The sequence below is a fragment of the Triturus cristatus genome, chromosome 5_2 (genome assembly GCF_964204655.1).
Source record: "Triturus cristatus chromosome 5_2, aTriCri1.1, whole genome shotgun sequence".
Taxonomy (NCBI): domain Eukaryota; kingdom Metazoa; phylum Chordata; class Amphibia; order Caudata; family Salamandridae; genus Triturus; species Triturus cristatus.
In genome coordinates, this window is record NC_140588.1 from 568,816,474 (window position 1) to 568,838,203 (window position 21,730).

The 21,730-nt window shown below is 47.3% G+C and overlaps 1 protein-coding gene across 2 annotated transcripts in view; it reads left to right on the forward strand.

The window, feature by feature from the left end:
• Positions 1–21,730, forward strand: part of LOC146825650 (protein AF-10-like) — a 1,293,306-nt gene that overhangs the window by 375,647 nt on the left and 895,929 nt on the right. For both annotated transcript variants that reach the window (XM_085607649.1, XM_085607650.1), the window contains exon 6: positions 357–450. In XM_085607649.1, coding sequence (XP_085463775.1) covers positions 357–450 — 94 coding nt within the window. The remainder of the gene's footprint in view (positions 1–356; positions 451–21,730) is intronic.

Here is a 21,730-nt window from a genome sequence, read left to right on the forward strand (position 1 = left end):
TCTCAATAAGTCCCGCCAGACAAGCGCATGCGCTGGGTCAGGCAAGACCTAAAAATGAGTCGGATAAAGGATGACTACTCTGCTTCAAGAAGACTAAGGTGAAAATGTAGGTAGGTGACTCTTATGCACCTCTCAGGCAAGTATGACCCAAAATACTAGGACCATTGCTAATGGTGATAGGAATACTGTTTTTATAAATGCTTTTAAGTCAGTTCGCTGTCTCTCTGACCCTTGAGGATATTTTGTGCAAGTGAATTTCAAATAATGCCTATTAGCTTTTACTGCATCTGTGGTACCGTCTGGAGTTTGATTGTATTTTAAATAGTTCTTACATTTTTTGTGTTTTCTTTTCACAGTGCACAATCAGCAGGACTCCTCTGTGCAGAGAGGGGGGCTGAATCAGAATCACTTAAGTACTGTGGTTATTGTAAAGAACACTTAATACAACTGGTAAGAACAATTGCATACTGATTATACTTTAAATGCTGAAGTGATTTTAGGTTTCACCATCTGATCTTGATTTTTGAGGATCACTATTTATATAAGGTGTTTGCTGCAGGTTTTTTTTTTGTTGCTGTTCCTTATTTCAGAAAATCACATAGGTATTAAATATATTGGGATCAAAGGCAGTTTCAGCAGTGCCAATTTATGATCTTGTATATATAGATAGATAGACAGATATCATCTATCTATCTATCTATCTATCTATCTATCTATCTATCTATCTATCTATCTATCTATCTATCTATCTATCTATCTATCTATATATATATATATATATATATATATATCTCTTCGAGGTATATGAGCTGCAGATTACACACTTGGGCATAGATCGCCATCTGGTGTTGGGCCCGGATGTTTGCAGTTGTTTTTCCTCTTGGAAGGTCACGAGGTCGGTGACTCCTCCTTTGGATCGTATTGCGCATGGGCTTCGGCTCCATCCTCAGATTGTTTTTTTCCGCCATCGGGCTCGGATGTGATCTTCGCGCTCCGGTCCCGAACAGGTTTCCAGTTCAATCGACGCGCGATCCTCACTCCAATTAGCGGTATTGTTTCGATCACGATCTCCACACTCGACGCGGCTCTCATCGATCAACACCTTCGATTCCAGTAGTCGACTCCGGCCTTTGGGCCTACCCAAGCTCCGGTCCTGGCTCATGGAAAGGACTCCCTTCAAGAAGTGCCCTCGATGTGGGACCAAATTCCCCCACACCGATCTCCACGAAGTATGTAATCTCTGCCTCTCCCCTGAATACGAGGCTCGAGACTGCCCGGCGTGCAAGTCCTTCCGGTCCAAGAAAACGATTTGAGACTGAAGAGCAAGAAGGACAATGGCGCACTCGTCGAGGGCGATTCCAGATGACATCTTCGGAGAGGGCGTCGACGCTCCAGAAGAACACAACCGCGATGAGGGCTTCGTCAGCGCCTCCGAAGCAGACGATTCAGATGTGGAGGACATCACTCCGGCACAGAGGGTTGTGAGTACCAATTTGCCCCCCCTACACCCTCGCCAGCACCGAAAAAGGCTTCGGTCACGCCTTTGCCTCCGGGCCTAGGTAAGACCAAAGACACTGCTTCCCACACCGCACCTTCGGGACTGGTAAAGAAGCCGATTAAGCCTTCCGGCGGCTCGGGCTCGAGCCAGCCCACCGTCTGTGCCGACAAACACTCACCGAAAAAGAAAATGGCCTCCTCTTCGGCACCGAGCCTCATACCAAAACACTTGGTGCCGAAACCCAGTTCCACCTCCTCGGTACCGACTCCATCCCCGGAACCGACACAAGCACACAAGGCCACCGGCACCGAGATCTCGAAGCCGAAACCCATCTCGGCAACGACCAAACAAAAAGCCCTTTCCAAGCCGCATACTTCCAAACAGGACACTAAAGCCAGAAAACCAACAGCCCCGACGCCTTCGGCGCCGACGGATAACCCACCTTCAGAAGAACTCTTTACACCGGATCCCTTGCAAAAGACATTGACCAAGGATCCCAAAACCGGACATTTGATGCTCAGCATCAAAAAGAGACAGCTGGAAAAACCTACCCCAGCTCCACCTCCAAAGAGGAAGGACTCTGCTACATCACCTTTCAGAATGCCTTCCCCACCTCTTCCACCCCTTCCACCTTCTCCCCCTCCACCTTCTCCACCCCCTCCTCATCATTCCCCAACACTCCCTCCGGATGATGATGATGATCATGACACATATGATGACATGGGGGACGTGCCCCATGATTTACCTACAGGAGACCCCACTCCCACAGGCTCCCCAGACCCATGGGACGACTATGACATCCCTAACGTCCCACAAGATGATCTCTATCCTTCGAGACCCTCCCCACCAGAAGACTCATTGGGGTTCAACCATCTACTCCAGAGGGCTGCACACTATCACGGGGTAGATCTCCATACCGACCCCGTGAAGGAGGATTTCCTCCTCGATACTTTCGACACCACGCATAGGGCCACCTCCATACTGCCCATGCTCAAAGGAGTGGTAAAACATGCGCCAGAGGTCTTTAAAGACCCAGTCAGAGCCAGGGTTATTAACCTGCGCATTGACAAAAAATACAAAGCCGCCCCTACAGATCCCTCCTACATCAGAGGGCCAGCCCCACTAGATTCCCTGGTAGTGTCCACAGCACGGAAGAGGGCCAACTCCCAGGCGTCAGGCGATGCACCACCACCTGACAAAGAGTCAAAACTCTTGGACGCATCCGGCAAGCGCACTGCATCACAAGCTGCCAACATATGGCGTATCGCCAATACACAAGCGTTACTGGCTAGATATGACAGGGCCCATTATGACGAGTTAGAAGCCATAATGCAACGCCTCCCTGACAAATACAAAAACAGGACAAACGAGTAAATTCAGGAGGGTAAAATCATCACTAATACCTCCATCCGTTGTGCCCTAGATGCAGCAGACACCGCTTCCAGGGCTATCAATACTAGCGTCCTCCTCCGTCGCCATGCCTGGCTCAGGATTCAAACCAGAAGTGCAAGCTTCCATCCTGAACCATCCCTTTGACCAGGAACATCTGTTCGGCCCAAAAGTGGATGAGGCCCTAGAAAAAATGAAAAAAGACACCGGCACGGCAAAATCTATGGGAGCCTTACAATCACACCCTCCCAGGCGTTCCTTTCGCCGTTCCTCCTTTTGGAGCACGTCCAGAGGCTACTCCTCTGATAGCGCTTCCACGTCATACAAAACTCCTACCCAATCCACATTCACAAGGGGTTACCAAAGAGGCAGCTACGGGGGCAACAATACTAAAGGCAGAGGCAAAACAAACACTGCCCGCTCTGCCTCCACACCTACCCAATGACTTCCCTCCGTTGCCCCCAGACCATCCCACTCCGGTCTGGGGCAGACTCCAAAATTTCCTTCATGTCTGGGCTACCATCACCTCAGACAAATGGGTGACACAAATTCGGTCAGGCTACTGCCTAGATCTAATGCCTACCCCCCCAAACATTCCACCCAGACAACGCCCAATGTCACAGGACCATCTAGCATTACTAAAGCAGGAGGTAATCTCCCTCCTACAAAAACGGGCGATAGAACACGTTCCTGCCAACCAACGAAATCTGGGGGTTTACTCCCAATATTTTCTTATACCAAAAAGGGACAAGACTCTACTGCCCGTCCTAGACCTCCGGCCCCTAAACACATACATACACTCAGACCATTTTCACATGGTAACACTTCAGCACGTACTTCCCCTGCTCTCCCAAAACGACGTCCTGGCCACTTTAGACCTAAAAGACGCTTATTTCCACATTCCTGTGCACCACGCTCACAGAAAGTTCCTCAGATTTGTAGTGGACAACCAACACTACCAATTCAAGGTACTCCCATTCGGAGTCACAACAGCACCACGGGTATTCACCAAGTGCCTAGCAGTCGTGGCAGCACACCTCAGGAGACAACACATCCATGTCTTCCCATACCTAGACGACTGGCTAATAAAAGCCAGCTCACACAACCAGTGTGTACAACACACGCATGCCACTATCCAGCTACTTCACCAACTAGACTTCACGGTAAACCACGCAAAGTCTCATCTGCAACTGTCCCACGTAAAACAATACCTCGGTGCCACCATAGACACCTCAAAAGCGCTAGCCTACCCAAGTCCGGCCAGGATCACAAGCATTCAGGCTCTACGTGCAAAATTTATAGCACAACACTCCCTTCCAGCTCGAGTGTTTATGCAACTAATTGGGATGATGGCCTCTTGCATATTCATAGTACCTCACGCAAGACTCCAGATGCGTCCTCTCCAAGAGTGCTTAGGGCACCAATGGAACCAGGCCCAAGATAAATTAACAGATCTGGTGTTGGTAGACGGTCGTACCCATCGCTCTCTTCAGTGGTGGACCACCAAAAACCTTTCCAATGGGCGACCGTTCCTGGACCCAGTTCCTCAGATAATACTTACAACGGGCGCATCGCTCTCCGGCTGGGGAGCTCACCTGTTACATCACACCATGCAGGGCAGATGGACACCTCAACAAAAGTTACTCCACATCAACCATCTGGATTTACTAGCAATATTCTTAGCCCTGAAATCCTTCCAAACAGATTTCAGGCAAGGCAGTCCTAGTCCGCACAGACAACATTACAGCCATGTACTACATACAAAAACAAGGCGGCACACACTCTCCACAGCTCTCTCAGCTAGCACAGAGTATATGGAGATGGGCCATACCCCAGAAAATCTTTCTCGTGGCCCAACATGTCCCAGGAGTCCAAAACACTATGGCCGATCTACTCAGCAGACAGACACAACCGATCCACGAGTGGGAACTACATCCACAAGTTCTTCACCCGTACTTTCAACTGTGGGGGCATCCACAGATAGACCTCTTCGCCACCCATGAAAACGCCAAATGCCCAAGCTTCGCCGCCAGATATCCACACCAATTGTCCAAAGGCAATGCGATATGGATGAACTGGTCAGGCAAATTTGCGTACGCTTTTCCGCCTCTCCCATTCATTCCATTAGTGGTGCGCAAACTACAACAACACTCCCTCACTCTCATACTAGTAGCTCCAACTTGGGCCAGACAACCGTGGTACACCACACTGCTGGAATTATCTGTAGTACCGCACCAAAAGTTACACCTCTCTCCACACCTCCTAACCCAGAACCATGGAGAGATCGGACCCAGCTCAGCTCAGCCTAGCGATCTGGTTCCTGAAATCCTAGAATTCGGTTACCTCGATCTTCCCCCTGACTGTATGAACGTCATCAAAGAGGCTAGGTGACCCACCACTAGAGCGTGCTACGCCGCCAAGTGGAAACGTTTTGTTGTCTACTGTCACAACAATACCATCAATCCCCTAGATGTGTCCATTCAACACATCATAGGCTATTTACTACACCTGCAAAGATGCAATCTAGCCTATACGTCTATTAGACTGCACCTCACAGCTATAGCAGCTTATCTGCAAAACAGGCAACATCTATCACTTTTTAGAGTACCTGCCATTAAAGACTTCATGGAAGGCTTTAAAAGGATAATTCCACCCAGACTGCCACCCTCACCTGTGTGGAACCTAAACATCGTTCTCACCAGACTAATGGGGCCACCCTTCGAACCTCTGCACAAATGTGAACTCCAATTCCTAACATGGAAAACCGCTTTTCTTGTAGCCATCACTTCCCTCAGAAGGGTCAGTGAGATACAAGCACTTACCATTCAAGAACCTTTTCTGCAAATGCACCATAACAAGGTTGTTCTCCGTACCAACCCAAATTTCCTCCCTAAAGTAATTTCTCCCTTTCACATAAACCAAGCCGTAGAACTACCAGTTTTCTTCTCGCTACCACAAACCATTGCAGAAAGAGCTCTTCACACACTAGATGTCAAAAGAGCCTTACTCTACTACATACAGAGAACACAACCTTTCCGCAAGACCAAACAGCTGTTTGTCTTTCTCTCCACCACACAAGGGCAACCCCATCTCCAAGTCGGGAATAGCTAGGTGGATTGTCAAATGCATTCAGATTTGCTACCACAACGCAAAACAAACGCTTTCCGTTCCCCCTAAAGCCCACTCTACACGCAAAATAGGGGCTTCAATGGCATTTTTAGGGAACATCCCATTAGATGATATCTGCAGAGCAGCTACATGGTCAACACCGCACACTTTCACTAAACACTATTGTGTAGATGTGCAAACTAAGCAACAAGCTAGTGTAGGCCAGGCTGTACTCAAAACATTATTTCAAACCACTGCCGCAGATACGGGTGGTCGCCGCTAAGGGTGGGTACTGCTATATAATCTATGCACAAGTGTGTAATCTGCAGCTCATATGCCTCGAACGGAATATGCTACTTACCAGTATGCATCTGTTCTTGGCATGTAGAGCTGCAGATCTACACACGCCCACCCGCCTACCTTTATCTGTTCCAGTTCATCTTATTTAGATACAACACACATGGGCATCTTTCCTGTTATTACTACACTCCATCTTTCCCTGTTGGCGAAAAACAATCTGAGGATGGAGCCGAAGCCCATGCGCAATACGATCCAAAGGAGGAGTCACCGACCTCGTGACTTCCAAAGACTTTCCAAGAGGAAAAACAACTGCAAACATCCGGGCCCAACACCAGATGGCGATCTATGCACAAGTGTGTAGATCTGCAGCTCTACATGCCAAGAACAGATGCATACTGGTAAGTAGCATATTCCATATAGTTATATGCATTTTTCATCTTTCCTTAATGTACCATATTCACCTACCATATAGCCATACTGCATTACACATGGCCATCTTGAGGCCCTGCTCCCAACTCCCTTAGTCCTGTGGGAGGGGGTTGAAAGGGCTTTCTGACCTTTGCACTAAGCTCAATGTGCTAACTGTATGACAGATTTTATGCAGGTTCGTAAAACAGCTCCTAAGTTATTAGTAAATTAAAATGTTTTACTTCCCATTTATCTTTGCTCCTCACCCCGTAAACGGATGTGCTCTAAACATGAGCTCCATCTCACCTGTTGTGCGACCAGGTTGCTAACAATTTGGGATAACATGATAACATATTCCTAGTCTTCCAGGTGACCTTTCTGCTCCATCATATGGGATTGGGCAGTTGATCTATTGGCTTTCTTCGTTGGCATGCTGTCTCTGCTACTTCCTTCCAGGCCATCGTCACTTCTCCCGCTCTGTTAGTCTTGTGAGGAAATGGTAACCCAAAAAATAAATCAGTAGTCTTCTGTGGATTCTCCCTATTTTAAGAAGCGGTTGAGATCTATATAAGTGTATACATGTATGTGTATATGTATATATGTATGTTTGTATATATATGTGTGTATATATATATATGTGCAATTTTTTTGTTTTTTTGTTATTACCTCGCACACTTTAAGGGCACGTTACCATAATGTCCTTCACAAGCCCTTCTACTTTGACTCACCGCTCATGGTACGCAAGTGGTGCTGAGTTTCTAGTCACTTAGACCGCACAGGGGACTTGGATCACATTCCAAGATGGCGACCGCCATCTACGCAACTCAGGGTACTATTCAGCCCAGGCTGTGAAACTGCAGATATAGTCCCTCTTTTATTTTTACATTATGCCTATTTAAATAGAGCTTTCCAGTTGGACACTGACACCGTCCGGCGCACATGCGCACATTCGGAAGCAGAGTGGCTGTCGGTAAGCACTTCCCGGCAGCCTATGTACTCCTAGTTCTATTCACATATCTCCTTGCAGAGGAAGCTAGCCCTTTGTAAGTGTGTTTACACACTATATATGACATTTCCTTACTCGTTCCCTATTCCTGTTTTTTTTGGCCCCGACTTTTGTACAGGAACGGGCAACACTCAACAGCAATACACATGCTGGTATCTTGGAACCTTTATGTTAAGAAAGAAAGCATCTGATAATCGGACAACCAAAACCATAATATCTGATTACACGCGATACCTATAAGGAGGTATGTGGGGCCACCATTACTCTACAAAGTTGTTTGTTGAAATATGTTCTTCATATTTATCCTCAGGAAGGTGAAGAGTGAACCTGTATATCTTTCTTTGATTCTTAGAACCATTACTTGGCAACGGCAAAAAATATCTTGCACCTTGGACAAGGACTGCCACGTATTAGGCGCAACAATATATCGATTGATCTCTGTACGTAGAGACACATTATTTTGATATCCCTCGGGATGGAATTATAACCGAAACTGAGATTTGTTCTGTCATACACCAATGCCTTACCGCATTCCCCACTGGAGTAACTTCTTGGAGTAATAATGCCTCAGTTTCTGTTTCCCTTTTTTTCGTATTTCCCCAGGACCTGATACACAGGAGTTTAGGTATCCCCATTTTTCATAGTAATTCACTAAACATTGGGCAACATTAGGGGGAGGTTATTACCTGCACCGGCTACAGCACTGTTATTGTTTTTCTACAAATGAAGTCAGTCAATTGGCTGTAGCACTGTTGTTTTTTGTTAATGAAGTCACGCAGTTGACTCGCTGCATAGTCACTAATGTGTTCAATTATAAATGACTCGGTGCATAATCTAGGATCACTGTTTGGTCACCTAACCACTGACCATAGAGCTGGTCTATGCACGTTAGCATGGGTTTCCACTGTTTTAACTAGGAAACATGAATCAAGATCTTCTTGACACAATGTCACAGTGGGATATTGCCAACAAGTGTAATTGTCTCATACCTACTGTAGTCTAAGTGTACATTTGTGTGTTTCTTAGCCCTGAAGAAGTCACTGTTTATTACCCTGAGACGCGACGAAACACATGTTGGCTACGGCTATGAATAACCATATACAAGAAGAGCATTAAACTGAATCAAAAGATCTAGCAGCGGATTATTATTATAGTGTCACAAATTTGTCTTTACACTGCGGGCGTGTGCAGGAGACTGTTGTGTTTTCTGTCTGTGGTCTTTCCCACTCATTGGGGAGTGGGGTGGTTCTCCCTCCCTTTGCACTGCATTAACACTAAGTTGCACCCAATAGTTTTGCATACCACCTAGGAGCACCAACACCCTACTAAACCATCCACCAACCGTGTATTAAAGGCATCGCTAAGATTCCCTCCGTGTGCATGGTATACTAAATCCCACACTGGCATCAGTTATGCTGAGAAGTTTGATACGAAACTTCCCCGAATTGATTAAAGTCATTATGGTGCTGTGGAGTTTGTGATGACAAACTCCCATACCATAGACTCTTTATGGATTTACTGCACTTACAATGTCGTGGAGAAGTGTGGCTCAATGATTAGAGCGGCAGACCCTGATGCAGAGGTCTAGCCCGGGACCAGGGTTCAATTCCCCGCCTCGGTGCGTCTTGGGCTTAAAAATTCCACGGACCTGATAATTCTCGCCTCGGTGCCATTCCAATCATGGAGTCCCACTCTGCAACTCTGGGCAATAGCTCGCTTAATCTCCACAACGGCCCCCACAACGCTAAGGATGCCTGGCCTCCACCTTGAGGGTGCCCAGGAGTGGACGCCTCACAGGGAAAGCCAGGATGGGTTCCACAACGGTATTTGTACAAGCGCCTTGAGACCCTTGCGGGTGAGTAGTGCGCTATACAAGTATCAATTTACATTTTTTTATATATATATGTCTAAGAATGAACTTAGACACTGTAGGGGTACACTACTCATGCAACTGTACCCTCACCAGTGTTGTAGTGCACCCCGCTAGAGGAGTGTCTTACCTATACCATAGGCAGTAGGTTGCAGGCATGGCGCACAGGTATTTGTGCTAGGTCGACTCTTCACTTTTCTCTGCACCAATACACACAGCCTGAAAATCGGGTGGGTGGGGGGGGGTGTGGGTTGGGGTGTGTGTGTGTGTGGGGGGGGGGGTGTGTGTTAAAGTACAGGATCTCTAAGGGTGGCACAATATGTGCTGCAGCCTTTAGAGGCCTTCCCTGGTCACAGTGACCTTGATACCCACGGCACCTTTTAATAGGGACTTATTTGTGGCTAGAGAGGTGCCAATTGGAGGTACAAGATACAGTTTTGGGAAAGAACACAGGCTCTGGGAACCTAATTGGCAGGGATCCAGGGCACATCAACTCCAAGTGCATCAGAAATCTAGCAAAAAGTGTGGGGGGGGGTTATTGCAACAGAAACCCAACGTCTTACACAAGCCTCCCGGCCCAAGGCCAGGAGACTCACCCAAAACTGGGAGAGTCTTTCTGGCGAGGAAGAGTAGAGGAAGTGGTTTGAAAGGTGTAGGGCCTCCTCTGCCTTACATCCTTCTGTACATGTCAGTCCTTTTAGGGAGATGGCGTACCTCAACAGTTTCAGGCCCCAATTCCGACTGCTCTTTTCCTAGCTCTTTAGTGTCTTTACTCCATCTTTTAGTTTGGGTTCAGAGGTGCCTATCTTTGCAAATTCTAACTTAGCTAGGGCAAATCCCAGCTTACCCACTGAGGTTACCTACAGCTTGATTAATCCCACCATGACCAATAGGGTCAGGGGGCCCAACTTGCTATTTGGCAGGGGGCTAGACCACCATGCCAAGGACAGTGTTGCTCACACCCAGCATAGGCTACTAACTGTCAGTGCCCAGAACCACACCTTTAGCTCGTCACTGGTAGGTGAAGTGGCTAACTTACAGGCTTCTTTGGTTCTGGTGGTCTATCTGCTGTTTTAAGGTAGGGGCCACCACACTTTGTAGTGAACATCCTTCTTCCACCCTCTGTTTTGTCAGCTGAGGAGCCACAAACTCAGGCTGCACAGTTGCCTGACTAGTACGGTCTTTTTGTGGGCTAGGGAGGACTTCACCAGTGCCAATTTTGGAGTTCTCCATTATTGGGATAGAATCACCCTGGCCCGCTGGAACTGTGGCTAACAGTTGTCCACCTTTCCTACACTGTCTCTTCCTTTTCTTTTGGGGCTAATCTGCACTAATTGCAGGTTCAGCCCCCCCAGGTTCCTTGGATGAGGTCTGGTACTGGACCGGTACCTCTCTTTGGCTCAGACCAACCCCTGGGTTGTCATTTCCAAGGAGACAATCAAGGAGGAGGTCTTTATTGACTATCACCTTCTCCAACTAAGGGACCCAGTATAGTGCTAGAGGCACTCCTTTATTTTGAACCACATGATGACCTTTGACTACCAATGTTTTAATTGACTTTTGGTGTTTTATTTTACCCTAGCCTAAATGCACAACATCATTTCCCTGCATGTGCAAGTTACCCTTGAAGATTTCTTTCGTAGCTCTTTGTACTTTTAGCAGAGTGGGAGCTTTCGCAGAGTAGAACAGCCTTGCCAGGAATAGAACGTGTGGGATGTACTTCTTACTCTGACTTATACATGCACAGTAAATCAGAACTGTTTGTCACTACATCTGCCTCTAAGATTTTAGCCTTTTCATCTATAAGGGAATTAAAGCATCTTTCTAGTATTTGTATGGGACAATGACCATCTACATGATGCACAGTAGCTGCGCTTTGCAGTAACATTTCCCACATCTCTTGCCACAACTCCTTGTTCCACTTCACTGGGGAATCTTGTGTCTCAGGCACCTCAAACACCACCCCTGGACTTTCTATTGGGACCTACACCAACTGTTCATGCAAAACTGCAGTTTCTGCCTGTATGAACCACTTGAAGACATCTGCTTCTTGTGTTTTACCTGTTTTGTAGAAGTCAAGGAAAGTCATCAGCCATTGCATTGGAGAAATTTCAAAACTCAAAATCACATTATGCCTTATTGTCATCTGCTTAGTGTCTGCCATTGTGCAAAAATACAAGAGCCACTGTGCCTGCCCTGTGTCTATCAGAGCACAAAAACACACAAACAATTGTGTCTGTCACAGTGCATTGAAGCACTAGCAACTGTTTTTCAAAGGGAGGAAACCACTCTCCAGCATCTGAAAACATTTCAGTCCAAAAGCCCAAGAGCACCCTCTGCTTTCCTTGGTTTTCCCCACATGCTCCAAGTAGCATACTGCCCCTGAACTGGCGCATCGAACTCTTTTGCAGATTCAGAAGCACATGGCTGCTTCTCTCCCCATTCAGTCATCTTTGAAAAGAAAAGTTTTCATAATTTCTTTTTTCAGAAAGCAAGGTTTGTCACTCACTGACCAGTCTGATTTGTAACTGCAACCAACAATTGCTAGTTCTAACAGTCTGATTAGTTTATCTTCTCTGTAATTTCTAAAATATTCCTGCATGTCTACATTTTCTCGAGTCAACATTACTTCAGAAGCTTCTAAGTCAACCAAGATACCAATAATTTCTGGCTGAGGAAAGTCCTCCAAAGAATTAATTGAAATCTCCTGTGAGCATTGTAAATTAATCTGCACATTTTTCACGAGCCACTCACTCCGGCTATCTAAACAGTCTGGTAAAATAAACTGTGTTGGTGCTTGGTACAATTCCAACTCTTTTTTTCAATTTTTTATTTTCAAACTGTAGCAGGTCAGACTTTTCATTAGCTTTAGCTAACTTTCTTCACATTTCATTACGTTCTCTTTCTAACTATCCACATTTTTGATGCATGCTGCGCAATGCATTCAAAAGGACACCACTTTTTCTCCCTCGAATACCAAGTTCTTTTCCCTCTTGAAAAGAAAAAATCTTTTAAGCGTTTAGATATCTATGCTTGCCCCTCATCTGTTAAACATGCATTAGAGGCAACTTCCCACCCCAATAACTCAGTTGGCATCTTGGAATCTGCAACTGGAAACATTGACATTTTAGAAAGCATTCTCCACTTTTTAAATTGAATTCTCGTATCCTGCAGAGTGACATCAAAAATATGTTGCTTCGCTCTCCCAGATAATAGAGAATACCACCCTCCCACACGGGAGCTCAAACACGACGAAGCAATAACCACACCACCACCTTGAAAGGGATTTCACTTTATAAAATGAAGCACATCAAAGACCGTTTTCAGAATAAGGCTTGGGGTTTTATTTATGCAATGCTCTCCAACAGAAAGGCTTTCCCAGATGAGATATACAAGCAATAATAACGCACTTGGCAAATGCAGTTGTTAAATGCATGGATAATAACATGAAATGAAACACAAGCAGATAATAAAATGAGACAAAAGCAGATTATGCTGGACGTCCTGCAAGAAATCAGAAAGATCTATACACTAAATACATCAGATGACTAACTTGGATGTGTACACAGCACTCACACATCACAAAGTCAATACTCAAACCACCTCAGATGATTAGAGCCACTGGAGACTGGAATGTGACCATATACAGTCACACATCACAATAAACAAAAATAAAACACATCACCTGGTGCTAACTTCATCCTGGCCCACTCCAGACTGGGGTATTCAAAGCTGGGGTCAGGAGACTAAGCAACCTGATTCCTGCACTAAAGACGCGTCCGACATTCAGGCTCCAATCCCAGTTTCGAAGTCAACAAGCCCCAACTTTACAGTCTCAAAACACACTAGAAGGTTCCGAGAGGCCTTCCTCTACGCCAAAGAAACTTACTGGATTTGGCCACTTTCCTTGCAAGCATTCCGAAGGCAGAGGAATTCTCACATTCCTTCATTCCTTCCGCATTCCCACATGTTCCAGCCTTTAACGAAGCATACGAAAGTCTCCGGCAGTACATTCAGCAACCTCCAAAAGCAAAGCAACTTTGAACGTGAACAACCTAAACAACTTGAGTAATCTGAGGGCCTGCCTGTGCGGGCAAAAAGCTCAAGCAAGGTCGAGCCAGAATTCAAGATGACATGAGGGCATGTGAAAGCCAATAATAGAACTTCATAATACTTCCCAATGTACAACATAATGCATATTTGAGCACCACTGGTTATCCAGTATTAGGGGTGTCTTTCATAGATTCACATGCCTAAATCATTCCCCGTCGTCGAGACGGGAGCCTCCGGTACATAGAAAAGTAATGTCCTATAGACATACATAGAGAAAAATAGGCCTAAGGGCCTCCCCTTAGTAGCCTATCCTTGTCCTTATGTAAAAAGGACCAAACTCTTAGAGCCAGCCAATCAGCTATCACCTCCCTCTAGAACCTTCCTGACAGGAGCCTCAGTCCCTCAGATTTTCTACCGCACGTTGTGCTAGGGAGTCTCCAGCCTGAGTTCTCCTCAGGATCTCTTCAAAACCAACTTGTTCACTTTTTAAAGTGAGTTCTTTCTTCAAAAACTTGAACAGGATTACTTCAAGCCACTTATCACTGCAGTGAGTGATTTATTTCTTCAAAATTCTGGCATGTCTGAATCCCAGAAGAAAGCCCTTTTCAGGGCCTGCTCTTCATGTGGGAAGAAAAGGCTACACGTGGATGACAAGCATGACCTCTGCCTATATTGCCTTTATCCTGACCACATACCTAAAGACTGTAAGATATGTAGGTCTTTCCCTCACAAGACCTTGAGGGACAGAGAGGGTCGCCTGCTCATCTGGCTGGACAGGCTTAAGGAGAGGGAGAGTGTGGTATCCTCAGAGGGAAGCTTTTCAAGGACCTCTGAAGTCTCCCTGAAGAGGCCAAGAGTGGCGTCTCCTGGCCCCTCAGACACTCCTCCTATGAAGGCACAAAAGAAGTCTTCAGAGGCAAGATCGACAAAATCTTCAGTGTCTGGAAAGGATTCTCAGGCTTTTAAGAAGCCTACCCAGTCGTCCAGCAAACTTGCAACATCCTCCTCAGCGCAAAAAGGAGTTGGGACGCCAGTTTATGTCTCCACAGCGACGACAACTGTGTCAACGACGACAGCGTCGTCGGTCTTCTCGTCGACGACGACCACTCCTTCATCGTCGTCAGCAGGTAAACCTACTCCATCTATAATACTGCTAAAGCCGTCGTCGACGTCTAAAAGCTCGTCGACGACGAAGATTGCCCCTTCGACATCATCGATGAAGAGCCCCCCCGTCGACGGGAGTGTTGACGACGAAGACGTCGACGACGAAGACGTCGACGAGGAATGAATCGTCGACGAGCGCATCGTCGACGAAGAAAATATCGTCTACGGAGGCACCGTCAACGAAGGTCATGCCGTCGACGAGGGTAACGTCGGCGGAGGAATCGTCGTCGACCTTGGTCATTACTGAGCCATGGAAGAAATCCAAGCAGATAGAAACGTCGTCTATGACCCTACCACCGTCGACAACACCAAGGACGACGGCAGGGGATCCTGCAAAAGATTCTGTGTCTGGCAAACTGACCAAGAAGCAGATTACACCAGAAACAACGTCACCAAGTAAGGTGCAAACTCATTTGCCTACGGAGATTCTCCAGAGTGAGGAATCTGAAGAAGAACTCCTGGATCAGGCTACTTCCCCTTCAGAACTTCACGTGAAATGTCAGAGCACGGACGAAGAACAGGAGGAGATGAGCTACCAGGAACACTCTTTCCGAGCTCAGGTTCGCACGGAGGTCACCCCGAGGGTATGCCTTCCCGTTTCAATTGTAAATGACCTTAAATACCTTATCCAGGACTACAAGCAGCGTTTCCCGGAATCACCGGCAATTGAGACAGGCGGCCCGACGCCTACTACGAATACACCAGCGGCAGCCCCAAACAGACACGGCCAACTACTCAGGTCCGCCATGAGAAAGTGCCACCTCAGGTGATAGAATCATCAGATGAGGAGGCTAAAGAAATGGAAGAGGGGGAGGTCCAAGAAGACCACACGGATCACGATGAGGAGGAAGAGCATGTGGCATCTTCCCCAGCTTCACCCCAACCGCGCCAAGCAGATTCACCGCCAGTGGACATTAACGGTTTCCATAGAATAGTGGAAAGAGCAGCGAAGCGATTTCATATGGTGATGGAATCGACTGAGACCGAGTGCTTCTTACATGACTTCAAGGAGCAAACAAAGAAGACAACGAAGTCGATCCCAATAATAGACTTTCTCTGGGACCAGGGAAAGAAACTGATGCTGACGCCGGCCTCTGTACCTGCGGTTGTTCCACGCCTGGATAAAAAATACAAGGCTCCAACCACGGCGCCAGCTTGCCTTACTGGGCACCCGAAACCGGATTCGGTCGTAACCCAGGCGGCCCAAAAGAATTCTCGCAACCCTTCCTCTCCTCTGTCAGCCCCACCGGACAGGGAAGGCAGGAAGTTGGACACAATCGGTAAAAGGTTTACTACGACATCGGCCATGACCATCAAGGTGGCCAACTCCATAGCCCTGTTAGGGCGTTATAACCGCCAGCTTTGGGAAGATATAGCCCCATATATAGCGGAACTGCCAGACACAGTTCAGGAGGAGGTCAAGGCACTGCTTACGGAGGGCCAAACCTCGGCAGCTGAGATCATGGATTGTGCCATAGATGTGGCCATGACGGGCTTTCGACAACTAGCTGGGGCAGCAGTCCTGCGCCGTCAGGGATGGCTTAAGGCAACATCATTCAGGCAAGAGGTGCAGACGAAGGTGCTGGACATGCCCTTCGACGGCCAACACCTTTTCGGGGACAAAATTGGTGAGGCGCTCCAAGCGATCAAGAAAGACACTGATACTGCTAGAGCGCTTGGTACTTTGCAGGCAAGGAATCAGTCCTTTCGAGGCAACAAATCCAGGGGCCAGTCCTCCTACAGGGGATCCTATCAAAATAGGTCCTCGTATTCCTAGCAGAATAAATCCCAGTACCAACAGAAGCAGCAACAAGGTCGTCAGACTTCTTATGGGAGATCAAACTTCAGAGGCAAAAACCAGAAGAAGGGCACTGGCGGACGCTAGTGACCAATTACTCCAGCCAGTCCAGCAACTATATCCCTCATTAAAGATTGGAGGAAAATTGACCCATTTCCTACAAAATTGGCATCTCATCACCACAGATCGCTGGGTACTCCAATTAATAAGATTCGGCCATTCCCTGGAATTCACCACCATCCCACCCGCAACCCCTCCCCGCAGGCTTCCGCACAAACATCTACGACTGCTGCTCCAAGAAATATCTGCGATGTTGAAGAAAGGAGCGATCGAGCGAGTTCCATCGTCTCAAAGAGGGAAAGGATTCTATTCCCGCTTCTTTCTTATACGCAAGAAGGAGAAAAAGTGGAGGCCCATACTAGACCTCAGGGCACTCAACTCTTTCCTGAAGAGTCAGTCATTCAGGATGGTGACGATCCAAGAAATACTAGGCATTCTAGAAAAAGGAGATTTTATGACATCTTTGGATCTCCAGGATGCCTACTACCACATCCCGATACTCAAGGGGCACAGAAAATTCCTGAGATTCGAGGTGGCAGGACAGCACTACCAATTCACAGTCCTACCGTTTGGCCTCAAATCCGCACCGCGGATTTTCACCAAGTGCCTTTCACCTGTGGCAGCTTTCCTGCGTCAAATGGGTCACCAAGTCTTCCCCTACCTCGACGACTGGCTGATAAAGGCACCTTCAGCTGCAGGCGCGACCGAATCCTCCAACGCCTGCACCAATCTTTTTCAACACCTAGGATTGACTCTCAATCACGAGAAATCCTGCATGTCCCCAACAAGAAACATCACCTTCCTCGGGGCGACCTTGAACACGGAATGCGCAAGGGCATTTCCTTCAAAGGAAAGGAAGAACAAAATAATATCTCTGGCCACGGCTGTGGCATCAAAGAAGTCCCTAAGAGTTCGAACCTACAAATCACTCCTAGGAATGATGTCTTGTATACTCCTCATCCCTCACTGCAGACTCAGGATGCGTCCATTGCAAGAGGCCCTCACGAACCAATGGACACAGAGTACAGGTTCATTCGAAGACATTGTGAAGATAACACCGCAAATATCCAAGAGCCTGGAATGGTGGAGAAATCACAAGAATTTGTCTATAGGACTGCCATTCCTACTTCCAGCAGCACCTCTGGTGATCACCACCGATGCATCCCTGGAAGGCTGGGGAGCCGTCCTACAGGACCTCCAAGTAAGCGGCAAATGGACAAATCAGGAGAAGCAACTCCATATCAATCTTCTGGAACTGAGGGCTGTGTATCTGGCGCTACAAGCCTTTTTACCACGCATCCAGAACTCCCAGGTGCTCGTCAGAACGGACAACACCACGACGATGCACTATCTCAACAAACCGGGAGGAACGCGTTCGCTCACTCTATCACGCGAATCGCAATAGGTCTGGAACTGGCTTGTACTCCATGGGATCACGCTCAGGGTGGACTATGTCCCGGGCAAGGACAACACCATTGCGGACGCCCTAAGCAGACAGAAATCCCTCTCCCACAAATGGGAGCTCGACAAGAGTACGCTGGATCACATATTCTCAGAATGGGGAGTCCCAGGAATCGACCTGTTTGCCACCAAGGAGAACGCCAAATGCCCAAACTACGCAAGCTGGCGTCCCCAACCAAGGTCACTCGGAAATGCCTTTTCCATAGGTTGGTTCAGCGTATTTGCGTACGCTTTTCCACCGTTTCCGATGATTTCCAGGGTTCTCAGGAAGATGAAGGCGGAGCCCTGTACCCTGATCCTAATTGCCCCGTTCTGGCCGAGGCAGCACTGGTTCTCGGATCTTCATCGCATCTCCATCAGGACACCGATTCGTCTGAAGCAGCACCCGAACCTGCTGACAATGTCCAACGGGTAGGTGCAATACCCGAACCTGCAATCGCTCAGGTTATCGGCCTGGCTCCTGAGCACAGAGAGTTCTGTCATTTAAACATCCCGCAGGAATGCAGGGACGTGCTGGCAAAAGCAAGAGCGGACAGTACCAAAAAAGCGTACTCTCTAAAATGGAAACGATTTTGCACATGATGTTTAGAGAAAGGCCTGAGACCACTCCATATCACACCCAAACAGATATTGCCATATCTACTACACTTGGCACAGTCAGGATTGGCGCACGCATCCATAAAAGTGCATCTGGCGGCCATTTCACGATTCACCAGGACTTACAAAGGACCGTCTCTCTGGTCCAATAGGCTTATCAAGCAGTTCCTAAAGGGACTATATAGATCCTTCCCAAGACCTAGAGGGGTCCCACCGACATGGCACCAACTCATGAAGCACCCTTTTGAGCCCATTCATCGAGCATCCATCAAGTACATCTCATGGAAAATGGCTCTGCTGCTCGCTCTAACATCTGCCAGGAGAGTCAGCGAGCTACAGGCTCTATCCATTCAGGAACCCATCATGCAGTTCAAACAGGACAGGGTGGTGCTGAGGACAAATCCCAAGTTCATACCGAAAGTGCCTTCAGACTTTCACCTTAATGAACTGATAGTTCTACGTTCCTTCTTTGCAAACCCTACCACCGCAGCAGAAAGGACGCTACACTCCTTGGACCTCAAAAGGTGTCTAAAGTTTTACATAGACAAAACAAAGAGCTTCAGGAAGTCATCACAGCTATTTGTGGCCTACAGCAGGCCAAGGATGGGTATGCCTCTAACGAAACAGAGCATCTCAAGGTGGATCTCCTCAGCGATAGCATTCTGCCATGACGGGTCCGGACGGCCTTTGAGAGCTAGGGTTGAAGCGCGTTCCACCAGAGCAATGTCCACATCAGCAGCGCTGTTCGCTGGAGTGCCGATTTTGGACATATGTAGAGCGGCGACGTGGAAGTCACCGCACACCTTCTCCAGACACTACTGCCTGGATGCTGAACTTATGAAGGATGCAGCAGTGGGCCAGGCGGTGCTTTGCCATCTATTCCAGTGAGGTGAGCCTTCCAACATCCCGCCATCCTGGTATGCACATCTCTTGCTGCTATGATATATTGATGTATGCCAATGTTTCAAAGTCGCATGGTAATATGTGTATTATCTAAAATGACTATATGGCATGATTACATCAGAAATGTGCATAATGTATTGCTGACTACTCTGATTCAGGCATGTGAATCTATGAAAGACACCCCTAATACTGGATAAGAAACGCGTTACTTACCTGTAACAGCAGTTATCCAGTATTGGTGTCTTTCATAGATTCACATGCAACCCTCCCGCCTCCCCTGGAAGGACTCACGTCTCTCTCTAACTGTATTACGCCTACCTAGCTTGGTGCGTACGAAAATCTGAGGGACTGAGGCTCCTGTCAGGAAGGTTCTAGAGGGAGGTGATAGCTGATTGGCTGGCTCTAAGAGTTTGGTCCTTTTTACATAAGGACAAGGATAGGCTACTAAGGGGAGGCCCTTAGGCCTATTTTTCTCTATGTATGTCTATAGGACATTACTTTTCTGTGTACCGGAGGCTCCCGTCTCGACGACGGGGAATGATTCAGGCATGTGAATCTATGAAAGACACCAATACTGGATAACTGCTGTTACAGGTAAGTAACGCGTTTCTTACAACACTGCACTGTACAAGAAGTACATTTCACCTTGCTCTCTATCTCTCATGCTTTCAAATGCACATCGCACACGTTATGTTCCTGGCAAGGCTGTTCTACTCTGTGACAGCTCCCACTCTGCTAAAACTACAAAGCGATATGTAAAAAATCTTCAAGGGAAACCTACACATGCAGGGAAAGATGTTGTACATTAAAGCTAGGGTAAAATAAAACTTCAAAAGTCAATTAAAACAATGGTAGTCAAAGATCATCACATGGTTCAAAACACAGGAGTGCCTTTAGCACTACACCCAGCTATTTATAGGGGCACTACAGTCACATGCCTAACAGTGACCACCCCTGAGATAGTCTTTACTCTTTTTGTTTCCCCTAGGACATACTGGTTTGAGAGTACCAATCTGTCATGCACCACAGTGTGACTGGCACAGGTATCTTTCAGGGCAGTGACTGGGATTCCATTCACCAGTAGGTGGTGGAAGTGTTTACTCCCCTCTGGAATCTCAAACTCACCTTTTGGGCTCATTTTCCATGTGAAGGCTAGGAGGTCTTCCTCATCTGAGGAACCACCCTCCAAAGCTACACTAGCAACCCCTGGAGCTACACTAGGGGCTTGGTTTTTAGGACCGCTAGGGTCCTTGGTGTGGTGCCCTGTCTTTTGACACCATACCTTTTTGGGATCCCAACTCTTACCTTGGTACCCAGTTTTAGTTTGTGTGGTGTCTGTGGGCCCACCCTCCTGGACAGGTTTTTGGGGGCTACCTGAGACTCCTGACTTTCATCTTAAGGATGCTTACTGTCTTTCCTCTGGGGAGGTTTTGTAACCCATTTCTTTTGTTCACCCCCAGTGGACGTCCTAGTCAGTCTTGTCTTGACCCAGAGGTCTGCCTTCTTTCCCAATTCTTGGTGAGGAATTGGACCTATGTCTTCCAGATACTGATGCAACTTCTTATCAATGAAATTACTTAGTATGTGTTCTTTCATAAAAAAATCATAAAGACCATCATAATCTTGCACTTTACGTCCAGTCAACCAGCCACCTAGTGTTTTCATTGAGTAGTCTATAAATTCCACCCAGGGCTGGCTATGGGTTTTCTGAGCCCCCGGAGTCTATTCTCCTCAGTAGTGAGTCCAAATCCCTCAATCAGGGTGCCCTTCATGAGTTCATAGTACTCTGCTTCTGCCCCACCTAGGGTCAGAAGTCTGTCTCTGCACTTACCTGAGAACGGCTCCCAAAGGAGTGCTCCCCAGTGAGTTTTCTTCACCCATCTGGCTTCACAAGCCCTGTCAAAGGCTGTGAACCACTTGGTGATATCATCACCATCCTCAAAATTAGGGACACTCCCTTTGGGGATTTTGTGATCATAATATTGCTCTCTAGCCCTATTTATTAAGGTGCTAGGCCCATCTCTGCTCTCTTTTTCTAGAGCCAGGAGTCTGGTCTCTAGGTCTAATCATTTGGCCAACCTCATGAAAAGGTTGGTCTCTTCATTGAGGCTGTCG